This window comes from Pagrus major, chromosome 20 (assembly GCF_040436345.1).
Source record: "Pagrus major chromosome 20, Pma_NU_1.0".
In the NCBI taxonomy this organism is placed as follows: Eukaryota; Metazoa; Chordata; class Actinopteri; order Spariformes; family Sparidae; genus Pagrus; species Pagrus major.
This window is the reverse complement of record NC_133234.1, coordinates 17,164,787-17,178,507: the sequence shown is the minus strand read 5'-3', so window position 1 is coordinate 17,178,507 and position 13,721 is coordinate 17,164,787. Positions and strand designations below refer to the sequence as shown.

The 13,721-nt window shown below is 38.9% G+C and overlaps 2 protein-coding genes across 4 annotated transcripts in view; one reads left to right on the top strand and one right to left on the bottom strand.

The window, feature by feature from the left end:
- Positions 1 to 497: 497 nt before the first annotated feature.
- zdhhc6 (zDHHC palmitoyltransferase 6) lies at positions 498 to 5,639 on the bottom strand. Of its 2 annotated transcripts, none has more exons than XM_073489433.1 (11): positions 5,559 to 5,639; positions 4,024 to 4,569; positions 3,776 to 3,867; positions 3,421 to 3,580; positions 3,176 to 3,334; positions 2,576 to 2,629; positions 2,056 to 2,223; positions 1,819 to 1,860; positions 1,419 to 1,567; positions 1,257 to 1,303; positions 498 to 1,159 (listed from the first exon to the last, which is right to left on the bottom strand). In XM_073489433.1, the coding sequence occupies exons 2-11, from the start codon at positions 4,288 to 4,290 to the stop codon at positions 1,059 to 1,061; spliced, it is 1,239 nt and encodes a 412-aa protein (XP_073345534.1). In that variant the 5' UTR covers positions 4,291 to 4,569; positions 5,559 to 5,639; the 3' UTR covers positions 498 to 1,058. The 2 variants fall into 2 exon arrangements, with proteins under 2 accessions (XP_073345534.1, XP_073345535.1); XM_073489434.1 differs by having other exon boundaries at positions 700 to 1,159; positions 1,419 to 1,564.
- A 203-nt stretch (positions 5,640 to 5,842) lies between these two features.
- The window catches only part of vti1a (vesicle transport through interaction with t-SNAREs 1A), a 130,630-nt gene continuing 122,751 nt past the window's right edge, over positions 5,843 to 13,721 (top strand). The window contains exons 1-2 of one of the 2 annotated variants that reach the window (XM_073490326.1): positions 5,843 to 6,029; positions 13,044 to 13,102. In XM_073490326.1, the coding sequence (XP_073346427.1) occupies positions 5,936 to 6,029; positions 13,044 to 13,102 (153 nt within the window). In that variant the 5' untranslated portion in view covers positions 5,843 to 5,935. The remainder of the gene's footprint in view (positions 6,030 to 13,043; positions 13,103 to 13,721) is intronic. The other variant, XM_073490325.1, reaches the window with a different exon arrangement.

The window sequence follows — 13,721 nt, the reverse complement described above, 5'->3', positions numbered from 1 at the left end:
ACTTAAAACACTTTCACAGGGAAACATTCAAGTTATTAGATTGGTCTACATCCAGTCACACCGATACATGATGTATGCAATTCTCTATGGTTAAAGCGGACACTCCTTTACTTTTCTTATTTTTAGAGAATATATGTAAATACTCTATATTTAGTCCAAAATAACACCAACAATGACAATCTGTACGGGCAGACTAAAAACATAATGTGAATGTAAATGAGATGTTTAGGGTTAAAAGTGAGGTATGCCTGACTCAGTACAGTGCTTTCTCCCACCCACAACCTTCATATCTAAAAATGAATGAAAACTAAATAAAGGAAATGTAAGAACATGGAATTACATTAAATTTAGTTTGTGACATATCCAATCAGCAGCATCCTAGACTAGTGTGACACTAACAGTGAAACAAATGCTGAATTACACCCAAAGCACTTAAGAAATTAATATGCATTAAAACATGAGAATCAATCACAAAGTCAGAGACAAACAAGAACAACTCTTGCAGAAGATTTTTTTAATTTTAAATTTTTAGTTTGAGGCCAACAGTTTGTTTTTACAAAAATAATAAAAAGAAATTAAGTGTTATCTCCATACTGTAGAAAGAGTTGCATGACGAAGCCCGGGGGTTAGCTGGGCAGAGGCATTGCATAATTAGCAAAAAAGGACATCAACACAAGTAAAAACAACAGATTCAAGTAAAAAGTCATGTAAATCACAATGCAGTCACATTAAAGCCTGGTGGCAATTCTTGGAAATTAAGACTCTTGCTGGGTTTCAACGTTTGGTCAGAGGAGTCAAACTGAACCCATGGGCCCAGTCCCTTTGAGACATAATTAGACAACAAGTTGCTCAGTAAGACTTAGAGAATGATGTTGCCTTTAAAAATTCAAGTTTGTTCTTTGAAATGTGAGAGAAATTGTAACCAAAGTATGAAATTCTTCATGATGAGCCTGCAGCATCAGGCATGACATCTTCAGTGGATGTACTGTTATGAACACGGACGCCCACCTTTTGTTCAGTTTAACTCCCCTGCTCTACATAAAGCCTGTTCAAATATATTAATTTACTTTCTTATCGCTGGTGCTATCACTGGCAGCTGTGTCATAATGGCACTTCTCCACACATCGCCTTGGAAACCATCCCCTTACACGGTCTCCCCCTGAAATATGAAACAGAAAGAAACGGACATTATAACACATTTGTTGCAGTGAATTTACAAAATCACTTCAAACCACAGAGGGAGCATCTCATTTCACCTATCATCTCCTCCTCGCTCAAAACTTTGTCCCCATACATCCACCATCTAAGGAGAAAAAACAGTAATTAAATATCAAAATCAAAATAAAAACTTACTAAAAACACGGAAGCTTTGATAAGTCTGGATCATTGTTGTTTTTGTTCTGGCTGAATTAACTCACTTGGTGCCACGGGTGGCCAGAATGGTGTCCCCCTTGCAGAGGGGGATCCTGGGTTCCTCGGTGCAGGGGGTTCTGAAAAAGGTTTGGAGACCTTTGCTTAGCGGACAGCAAGCTCCGTTATAGTCCTCCACTGCCCGGTACTGGACCTGCTGGCCAAGTCATACAAAATATCTGGTTATTCTACTGCTCTGACCACTTCAAATTCATATAAGATACAGGCATGTATTTACGAAGTCTGACCTGTTTTATAATATAAAGTACAACTTGGAGAACTGACAGAGCTGGAAGAAAATACTGAAGTCACACATATCCTAGCGTAGCCTAAAAGCTCTTATATGGCTGTTCTACATGTAATTCAGCACCACATGAATGTCACAATAAGGATTTGGCAGGTACTTACACTTCTAACTCGTTTGTCAGCTTTCTGCTTCAGTTGCTCAATCTGTTTAAAGAGGAATAAGACAGTTAAAGTCACTATTGTTCGAAACTGCAACTTTTATCTCACTGTTTAACAGGAGACAGATCAAGAGTAGGACTTGCTTTTATACATTCTACAAATTGAAGTTAATTTATCATTTAACATATAGAGTCATTTCAGATTTATACACATTACCCAACTCAAACAAACTGAACCTACAGTTAAGGTGTGCTGGTGACACTTGGGGTGGACTGGCCATTCAAGGCCATCACCCTTGGGCGTCCCTGACCACGTGAAGACTTGCTTGAAGTTCAGCCAGCGGCTGCCGAGGTCGTATGGGAAGATGAAGTCCTCCCCTGTTTGGTAGTGCTGTATTCTGTCTTTGGCCTGGTGGACACAAAAGACACAAAGAGTGGTAGTGTGTGTATGTGTGTCAAAGGGATCAGGTGGGGCGGTCTCAAGTTTCTGTAATCTGCACACTGTATTGTACTGACGGATGATCCTGGAGCTTGTGTGCATTAGTCATAAAAGTTTTATTTAAAGAACTCTGGCCATGAAATGTTGAAAACATGTTGTAATTAAAAATTTCTCAATATTATGCAAATAAAAATGCATTTGGACATCTTAGGATACTGTTTGTAGATCAAACAATAAAAAATACAAATTACATTGTAAATTACACTAGCACCACAAAATGTCATTACAGAACAAATTCATTGGAAATCAGAGACATCCTGACCTTTTCCTCGATCCAGGACTCGATCGAGGTCTTATTTCGAATGATGACTTTCATCTGAGAAAAGGAGAGACTATGTCATTATCAAAGTTAACTTACATTTTCTTGAACAAATAACTTTTTGCATCACTGATTTTATTGGAATTTCAGATAGCCAGACCTCAAAGTTTGCTTAACCCTTTCTGGCCTCGAAAATCTCAGTACGCATTTTATTACAACAGCTGTAATTTAAGCTGTTTCAGTTGTTTTTTTGTGCCATGTTCTGTGTTGTTATTTATTTCACTTCCCATCTGTATCGTGTTTACAGTTGAATTCTTACAGTGTTTGAAATTGAATGAATTAATAGGGATGAGCTGTGAATTTGTAGAACCAAGCTGCATTTTTACATCTGACACACCTAAAATAATATTGTGTTAATGAGGTATAGGAATTTTGAATGTCAGCAAGTCACATCATCATCTACATATCTGTCATAATATGCTGATTGGGTCAGACATTCACCAGCTGTTTCACAAACAACTCTTGTTTTCTAATGAAAACTCAGCTCTCAGGTAAATGTCAAATTTCATCGCCAACAGCTTGTGTAAATTGTACACTCCTTACCTGTATGATGAAAAGCATGCCAACGGCAATAGTGGTGCCCAGTGCCAAGCCTAAGGCAAAGAGTGTGGCAGCAAAGGCGGGCACACTGAAGGGCATGAGGGGCTGGAACTGACGCACAGCACTCATGTCAATCTTCACTGTGCTCCAGCCAAATGATATCTGCAGTGAGGGGAAAAGAAAACAGCTTGACACGTGTGATAATATCAGTGTGAAATGTTAAAACGTTGGGTAAGGAGAGTACTCACCCTCTCATACAGCTGCGTGTACATGGTCATAATGAAGATGATGGCAGCGTGTGAGCAGCCCAGTGGAGCCAGCAGCAGGAAGCTAGTGAAGTAGGCGTGGTTCAGGTGGCCGCAGCAGTTGTTGATCCAAGGGCAGTGGTGGTCCATCTTCATCACGCACCTGGGGGAGGGGAGGCAGAGAAGAGGAGGAGTGCTGGGGGAATTTACTGGTCATTAGGGGGGACAGAATGACAAGTCCATAAGCAAGTCACACTCCATCTTAAAAAAAAGCTGCACGGAGAAATGGTGACAGCCAGTGATTTTCTAGCTATAGTAGTTCTCTGTGTAGCTCTTTGTGTTTGGTAAATGTAGCTACCTGTTACACTTGCGACAATGGTGTGATCTGGGGGCCTTGTACCCTTGGCACACTCTGCAGTACTGTAGGTACTGGGTATCCAGTTGATTCTCCTGTTTCGGGACAAACAAATATGTCAAACACTTGATGTAACATCTTTCTTATGATCAAATGGTTTCATTCTACGTTACATCTTCACTTGCTAATTTATAGACAAAAAACAGTGAGTGACCAATATCATAACCCCTTCCCTAATTAAGAATCCTTACTGGTTTCCATCCAAGGGGGATGTATCCAGGTCCAACAAACATAGCGTTGAAGTAGTTGTAGAGAATGAGGACAGTCCAGTTGATGAGCATGATGAAGTTAATGCTGCCACCTGTAGTGTCAAGCGGCCAATACCAGATAATGGAGTCCAGAATTGCCATGGTGGAGCATATAGCAATGACAGACAAGGCTATGACTGGACCCCAGTGGCACAATCTTCGAACCTCATGGAGGTTCTCGAATGTCACAAAGGTTGACAGGAAGTTCATTTTGTCGCCACAAGTTTAGTGCTAGTATCCTGGCCGTTCAGTTCCTGAAATGGTTGACCGAGCTTCAATGCGTTACTTTTTTTCCTCTGCTATCTTGCAAAGTCAGCGGGACAGATGGCGCACATATTTTTTCTCGTCTTCTGATTACCCAGCAACTGGCCTGGTCCCGGGTCACTGGGGCTCTCGGTGTCCCATTGTTCCTTGTACTGGCAAAGAGCAGCATCCTCTCCTGCCAATCTTCGGGATGCACTATCCTTGTGACAGACTCAAATTCCCCATCTAAGAGACAAAAAGAGAGAGAAGTTTTAAAACATCAGAATCAGGGCTGCTACACATCATAACACATTCATCGGTTAAACACTGACAGTCACATATCAATAAGTATAAATACTTGAGAGATAACCCTTGTTGAACCTGAGCCTTCTCCATTTGCACAATATATACACAAAACTAAATCTAGTGGCCATGCTTGTTGTAGTTTTCATGCACGCCTATGTAAAGCTAATGCAGTCAGATGTAACAGCCCTGTTAATCAAATCATCATGAAGGCTGTAATTTGTGATGCTGCTGAATTGTATTTAATTAATCAACATTAATTTTAACCTCAATGACATAAATATGGTGAACATAATATCAGAATGTATGTTATATTTCTCCCACTTTTACCTCTACTGTATTATTTTTCACCCTGGCTTTCACGCCTTGGTCATCACTACCACATTGTACTGGGGACCTCTCAGAAATACCCAACTTTAACATGAGGCCAGTGGCTCTAAACTAAAGTAAGCACACTCAACGTGAAAAACATTCAACACCATAGTTGACGGTGCAGCCTATTTAGAGAGGTGACTCACTGGTTGCACAGCCATGACATTTACTCAACAGCGACCCAACTAATTAGCTTAAGGCACTAAGCTAGCTAATTCACATGAAGAAAACATTGCATTGGAACAATATAAGCAAACACAAGCATTGTCCATCGAAAAAGTTAAATATTTGTGGGGAAAAAAACTAAATCTATGATTATGCTTTTGCAAAAACATAAACAAAAAACGATTCGTTTTAGCATAAGGGCTAACGTTACAGCAGTTAGCCAGTTAGCTTCACCGTTCGCCAGCTTGACAATAGTACCGTACTATCAGGCTATGCTACTGCCACAAAGGGGATAATATAGCTAGCATATGAAAGATATGACGAATGCTTACCGGTACACGTATACACACAGTTTTTATGAATGAGGAAAAAAACTGTCACTTTAAATTACCAACCTGGCCACTTCCTTGGTTTTTTTCTTGAATTTCTTCTGTGTACATACAGGGAGGAACCTTCCTCATGGTGTTTCAGAAAAGATTACCCTCCACTTGTTGTGGACAGTTTGAAATTTAAACAGTGTATAGCCACACCATCAAGTAAACTGGAGGAAAAAAAAAATGCTTATTCGCATTCTGCAAAAATAAACGTGACTGATATTTTATACCCACTAGCTGAAACATTTATTGTCGGAAAAATAAAAAAAACGAAATCCGGTTCCTTGCCGAGCACATTATGACGCGACTCAAGGAAGGGACTCCATTCGAGCCTTGTTTTTATTATTCTGTGCTAACTGTCAACCAGAAAGCCACCTGTTTTAAACCTAAACGTCAAGATGTCTTCAGACTTTGAAGCCTACGAGCAGGACTTTGGGACAATTACGGCAGAAGTAACTAATAAAATTGGCAGAATTCCCAAACTAAGTGGAGGTAAGAGTTAATTTTATTAGCTGACATCGCTCAGCTTAAGTTAGCTATCGGTTAGCTGACATTTCTCAGCTGAGAGGGCTAGCTAACGGTAGCAAATGTAGCCTACAGCCCTTGTTGTGTTGTTATTTCATCAAAATGCCATTTTATCTTCTGGTGATTTATCGCACTAAATGGTGAAACGCAACTCGAACGTGTTCTTGACTCTTATGTAAACGTATTACCTAATGGTTTAATGGCTTGGTGTGTCTGGTGGTTCTGGCCAGTGTGAAAATGTGTAACACTGAGCGTAATTGGCAAATAACATCTCATGTTTTACATTAGTTAAGGTACACCCAACACGGCTTCATCCCTCCCCTTTTTCAGGTGTATTTTAGAGATTGTAAAGCCCACTGAGACCATGTGATAGTGATTCAGAGCTATATAAATGAAGTTGATTTGGTTTGATTAACTGGTCATGACAAATTGTCAGTAGGTGTGAATGAGTCTGTTCGTGTGTTAATAGATACGCCCAATAGATGCCAGAAGAGGTTATAAGCCATATAACTGAAATGTTTTAAGTGTATTTAAAAAATAGATGGATATAGAGAAGACCTTGTGATGGGATCACATGTTGATGGGCTACGACGCCCGTCAACATGTTCATGCTCTGACTCATGACTACTCAGTAGTGATTACTACACTATCAAATGAGAACACACCCATCTTTGAACGTGGCCTTCATTTTGATGTCAAATACACATCTGTAAAGTTTAATGACTAGATTTTGCACTGTTGTGACATATTACGTTGACAGAATATGTCCACCGACAGACAGACTAGGTGAAAACAATACCAGCTGCAGTAGAGTGGACGGGAATGACTGGAACTGAGTTATAGCGAAGTGCAACTCGAAACAAATGGGGGCCAAGGGCATAAAGTACTTCCTACGTCCTACTTTCCTAGTTCCAGCACCCTTGTTTGGACGACATCTCAGAATCCGGCTTTTTAAAATCTATTTTATCTCAACTGCAAACCTGTAAAGTTTCATGACTGTATCTTGTGCGGTTGTGACACTCGCCAGTTATATGTCTGTCTGTCTGTCTGTCCATTCATTGTCATTGACAACTTTTTAGTTCACAGTAAGTGGGTTAAGACAATACATATGGGAAAGAAGTCATAATGACACGCAACAGAGATGGTCAAACTGATTTGAACTTTCATCCTGATGACAGGTGCCCCAATCAGAATTCCTCATTTGTTAGATAGTAAATGTATATTCACTAGAAAAACCTTTTGACTAAACAACACACTGTGAAGTTCAGTCGGATAATGGATAGGAACAACACCCATTATAACATTCCCTACAGTGTGTCTCTTAGTCTGGACTGATGTACCTGTATGTTAAACCCAGCCTATTATCTTTTAAAAATTTTGATCCTATTATTCTGAAACTTGATTACCAGCCGCGACAGCAGGCCTGGTATTGTTTTCACCTTGTGAGTCTGTCTGTGTGTGTGTGTCATCATGGATGGATGTGGTCCTGGAGACACCTGTTGTAGTGGGAAGTATGACAGGATGCACGATATATGGAAATTTTTCAGCCGATACAAATAACTGGAATTACCTGCTTCTCCTGGCCGATACTAATAAGTTAAATGATGATTTGACTTTTTATATTTTAAAAAGAAGTTCTTGAACTTAGCCTGCAATTTATTCACACCTGAGATTAAGAAAGGCTATGATGTAGTGAGCAAAGATGGATAATTTCATATTCCATAGGTCCAATAAGATTTCTTGTGTTAGTAGACTGTTTCCCTTGTCGTAAAACTCTTGAAGAAAGTGTATAGCAAATTGCAATCGTGTTGTCTTCCTCTGAAACTGTAAAAAAGGTTTTCACCAGTGATAACATGTTTGACGCTTTAGTCTACACTGCGTGGTTCTGCCCAGGTGCAGCAGATTGACATCATGAGCACAACAACAACGTGCTGTGCTTCTTCTTCTCCAACGAGCAGTGTTAGGGGTCGGTGCCTTGCTCAAGGGCACCTCGGCAATGCCCAGGATGTGAACTAGCATTCTCCATTACTAGTCCACATCACACTTTTTTCTGGTCCAAGTAGGACTTGAACCGGCCACCTTTGAGTCCCCAAGCCAAGTCCCTATGGACTGAGCTATTGCCGCCCAAATATATATATATATCGTGCATCCCCAAGATTTTGTCGATGTGATAGCATGTAGCAACTGTGTAAAAGTCACAAAACTTTCTAGGTGTGCAGTTGAGATAAAAATGAAGGCCAAGTTCAAAGATGGATGTGGCCCGAGCAAGGGCGTTTAAAGTAGGGGGTAAGAAGAAGAGGAAGGAGCCATTACCCCCCGACTTAACGCCCCTGGCAAACTGAGACCGTCTTGCGATGGGACCATGCCAACTGTGATTTCAAAATGTTGTGTATGGTTTAATGGAACACATGAGCGAAGTGGGTATGGGGATACAGGTTGTCTGTAGCCTACCATGTATAATGTAGTGGTCCATTCGACTGATTTGGGGTTGCAGCTGGTGTGATCCTATTGTGAGTGCCTAGCTAGATTCTAATCTTGTTTATTTAGCACACTGTCATGGTATACTTTTTCATAGACACTATGGTCTCACATTCAAACACATGACTCCTTTTCACTGTTACATCTGTCGAGCGTTACAGACAGACATCATCACCGAGACATCATTCTGCCAGTATCATACAGCTGTACACACAGTAGCCTTTTTGTTCTCATGAGTGTGAAGATCTGTCCTTATTTACACAGACTAAACACTGTTTTTGCAATTCATGCTATAAATTTGAGCTGCTATTGGAAGTGGAGGTAGAATAGTAATAGTATATATATATATATATATATATATATATATATATATATATATACATATATACTATTACTATTCTACCTCCACTTCCAATAGCAGTATATACAGTATATATGTATGTATATATATATATATGTATATACAGTATATATGTATGTATATATATATATACATATGTGTGTGTGTGTGTGTGTGTGTGTGTGTGTGCAAATACAAACACAAAAAGAAAGCCGCTCTGCACAGCATATATCCGAAATACAAATAAAACTTTTATTGAAGCCTCCAAAATCATTCAGGTTTCCCTCATTAGGAATGATGTTGAGATACAAAAAACAAATTTAAAACAACAATACTCAGTAAAAACAATTGCACACTGAGGTTAAGTGTTTTGAGATCATCATCTCGAATTGCCCCGGGGTATTGACAGTGTAGATGTTGAGAATGTTTTGCAGATAATCCCATGTGCTCGGTGCACAAAAACTAAAGGCAGATTTTACAAGTTTAGAAGAAACACATTGGACTTGACACACAAGACTGTTAGTAGAGTGAGTTATACAAATTAAACAATAAGTTGTGTAATTCAGCTGGCATTTTGCAGTGTGAAATGCACTACATTGGCATTGTATGCACAAATCCAAAAGATATGATAAATATATACATGAATAAGCATGAATATTGTATAATGAACTACTGTAAATGCAATGGTGCTGGCTAAATTGTATTGTCCCCAACTAGTTGATTTCTGCTAGTTTGTTTTCAGTTTTGCCTGCTAAAAACTGTTTCCAACCCCTACTTGGAACATTTGTCTCCATCTCTGGACTCAGACTCGCTCATTGGTTTTTTCAAAGGCCACAGGCTCTCACAAAAACCTCGCCTGACTGAATATTTCTGGTTTGGAATTGGCATCTTTGAAGATTCATGGCAGCCCATTCCACAGTGTAATTCCACATTGCTTCCTCTCGCCATCTGTTGACTGTGTCAGAGTAATACCATATGAATATGTACAAAGCCAGGAAACACATTACAACCATAAGTAGTTGTTCAATGTCTTCTGTCACCAACAGAATAGTTTACAGTTGATTTTCACTTCCCTTCCTTCTCATTAAGGGTTTTCTTCTCTCCTTTCTTAATTCCCTTTGGCTCTTCTTCCTGAAGTGGCTGAATTTTTCCCGCAGTTTGACAGCCCTCTATTTAATAGATTAATATAGCTCCAGACAAAGGGCTTTTGTCGTAGCTGTTGTTGTGTTTCTCTATTTCACATGTGCACAATTGCTGATAATGGCCAGGGCATGTGGAAAAACTGTCCTTGACTGTCTTCATTCATGTAACAATCAAATGAATGTGTGTTTGTATATTTATGTGTTACCATCCCCCAAAATCTGAGGTTCAAGAAATATTAGAATAAGAAATGAAAATGTTGGGTCTTCGTCCATGAAACACAAGTTTAATTTTTTTTTCCACCTTTGAGTGTTTATGGCAAGAGATTGCCTGTCAATCATTGCAGCTCAAATCTGGAACATTTTTTTCAAGTAAAACAAAAATAGTTGCCTTCTTTATTTGCTTTACTATTGTGTACAAATCTCCTCATCCGCCTGTCAGCAGGCTGTAGTCTTGGTAAATATCCATACATATTTCACAGCCCTACAGCTCGGGCCTGAGTTTGAGAAAGAAAGCACCATCTCACCTTTCAGTGAATTGCCCCTGGCTGTTTACTGTGTAGGTTGTGGGGTTGGACACAGGTTTTAAAAATGAATTTGAGGACTGGCAAAAGGTAATGTTGGCCCATGGTGCCTGAAAAATGAAGATCTTGGCTTGTTTTTTTTGTTTTTTTTATTGCAATCCCACAGCTGATAGCTCTGTGATTTGAAGTTGTTTTTCTTGTACTTTATTTTTCTGTTTTCTAGTACGATAAACTCAAGGTCATTCAGTCACATTGGATGATACAGAACACCGTACATAGGAGTTGTTAGTCACACAATGGTATACTTTCATTCATATTCACTATTTTAACTTATGATATACTATTGAAAGAAAGTAAACATTTCTATTTTCCACAAAGCAGTAGCAAAAAACAAATAAAAACAAAAGTAATTAACACCCAGCCACCCAGACCCACCCCAGTTAACATTTACATGCGTTCGTACTTTGTGTATATGGTGCATATTTAAATTTGAAGAAATAAAAAAGTAACGGACAGAGAACCATAGGGCATAAGATCAAGTATCATGACAACCGAGACAATAAAAACCAGAGACAGAAAGATGGCACGACAAACAAAGACAGCGTACAGATAAAAGTCTAACAATTCATTCAGGTGTTATAATATAAAATAAGAAAAACATAATATCTTTTAGCCAAACGAAAAGGACAGTGAAACAGGAGATTTCCAGGCTAGGAGTATTCTCTGCCATGCCGAAAGTGTAGTAAATGCTATACATTCACTTTCGGTGAACAATATTCTCCCACAATGCAATAAACATAGGAAATGGAGGAGCTGCTCACAGCTGGAAACAGTTTAAACAAAGTATTGCATCTTAAGAGAGGCACTTTGTCTTTGTGAGCTTTAATTAGCAGTGACATTCCAAAGCAGTTTGATTGACGTCTGTTGTCACACATATTGAATCATTTATGTCTGAATGAAATGCTAGTAGAAGTAATATGTTTTTTTTTGTATACTTACTGCTTAATTAGTTAAATAAGCCGATTAGTGTTTAGTATACTGTAAAGAATTATTACTATATAGAGTGAAAATTGGACATGCACAGGCTGTTATGGCTTACTGGGACACTTAAATAGAACTGGCCCATCATTCATGTTATTATTAACACCTGTACTTTTCCTAATATAACAAGTGTATATATATATATGTATATATATTATTAATATACTATAATTTGCCTGATTGTTTGGTTAATCATTAAAAAAAAAAGAAAATAATGACATGTCCACCTTATGTTATGAGAAGTGATCAGCTAATCTGATGTCTCAAAATTAGAGCCTGACCAATACTTAATTTTTGCGGCCAAAGCAAATAACCACATCTGAAATAGATATTTTGTCTGATATAGACACATGTTTTGCAATGCTCCCTCAAATATGGATGTCAGACACTTGGGATAAAGGCATGTAACTTATATTTTACAGTTTAACAAAAAGCTTTATTGTCCTTACAGACACTAATGCTCTGAAACATTACTAGGAATTTAACAATTAAAAATGATTCCTAGCATCTTATTCTGCATGATCATTTCTAATTAAAGGATACCTATATATCTATGATAGGCCAATAGCGGCCAATAATATCTACCAACCAATATCTTGGTTAGGCACTACTTAAAATAGTTTATTGTGTCTGACACAGCCATAAAAAAATCAGTCACAAGAACGTGATTCAGAGAAAAACAAGCAAATTCAAACATTTGATTTTTTTTTTTTTTGATGAGCTTTAATAATGATTTGGTTATCAATCTGTGAATAAAATCTAATCCAAATTAAATTAACACATTTAATTTTTTTCATGTATGTCCAAGTTTTGTTCAAATCTCTCCCTTTTAAAAAAATCTCCATTAAAATGTGTTGTGTTAATGATGCTTTTTAAAACATTTAATGATGTTTGATCACTGAACTACCCCACCGGACCTGGTTCACTTTCACTTGCCAAAGAGCTAATTTCAGAACAAAGACCAGTTCTTCCATGCACAGAAATTAAGTGGCAATGTTGCTGGCTGCTTTAAATAACGATGGCATGTACTGCAGTTTACATGCTTCTCGCGAACTCTCGGAAGTCGTAATGAGTTTCAATGGGTAATGTGGAAGAGCAGCCAGGGGGTGAGGTGCAGAACGGTGCGTTAGTCATTTTGAGTGGGACTCATACTTCTGGCAAGTGAGCAAAGCTGACACCTCCCTTCCCTTTGAGTTGGCACGAGGTGTCTCACTGCTCCTCAACAGAAACCAACAAAGGCCTCATAGACGCCAATAACTAAGAGACATCAAATGTTGGCTCGTCGTGTAGAGAGAATGTGTAAATATATCTTCAAATGTGTCCTCGTGTGTTGTTTTCTCCCAGTCTCTTTCTTTCTCTCTCCCCCTCTCTTCCCCCGTTGCGGGGGAGTTAGGCTGTTGTCATGAAGCGCTGTTACTCTGTCGGCTGATCAATATGTTGCTGTTTTTTTCCCTTTCAGAGGAGAAGACACAGCTGGTTCTAAATGTCGACAAACAGCTTGAAGAAGTCAGAGAGTTGGTATGTCTTTGATCAGTAATTTTCTCCTCTTCCCATTTCCTAAATAATGAATTTGTGCAAAGAGGGAGGGGACAATTTTCACTGGCACCAGACAACGGCACCTGTATTATCCTGGTGGTGACATGACATGCAGACACACACGTGGCGGAAAGGAGGCTTCCTCCTCACATGATTACTTTCCAGTAATCTGCTTTTAAGTGACACCCCTATGACACATTTCAAGCCATTATCTTGAGGTGGGAGTCTTCATGTTGCTTCTTTAAAAATGAGCAAAGTCACCTGACAGAGACAAATTGTTGTTGCAGTTGTCTTGTTATGTCACAGTGATTAGTTTCCTCCAAATCCACCACACAGAGACCTGTCTAGCCACGCATCAAATGTACTTTTACTTCATTCACTGTGACATTGTTGGGCCTGTGCATGTCTCTGCAATGAAGGGGCCCTCTTATTTGATTGTGTATTTATTTACAGAACAGCATTCGTCTGTCGCAACTTTTATCACAGCTGAGTGACGTGAGCGGGAGGCATTTTCCTTTTACAATCAACATTGGAACATCTTAAAGTTAATGCTGCTGAAGTTAGTCATTTCATAAAGTTTAAGATTTTCAGAGTTGTCACA

Coding starts and splice junctions, on each gene's coding strand:
- zdhhc6 (XM_073489433.1), bottom strand. CDS start 4,290: ATGAACTTCCTGTCAACCTTTGTGACATTCGAGAACCTCCATGAGGTT. Junction 1,568..1,818: donor CTGACAAACGAGTTAGAAGT/GTAAGTACCTGC, acceptor TGACTTGGCCAG/CAGGTCCAGTACCGGGCAGT. Junction 1,304..1,418: donor CTGGCCACCCGTGGCACCAA/GTGAGTTAATTC, acceptor TTTTCTCCTTAG/ATGGTGGATGTATGGGGACA.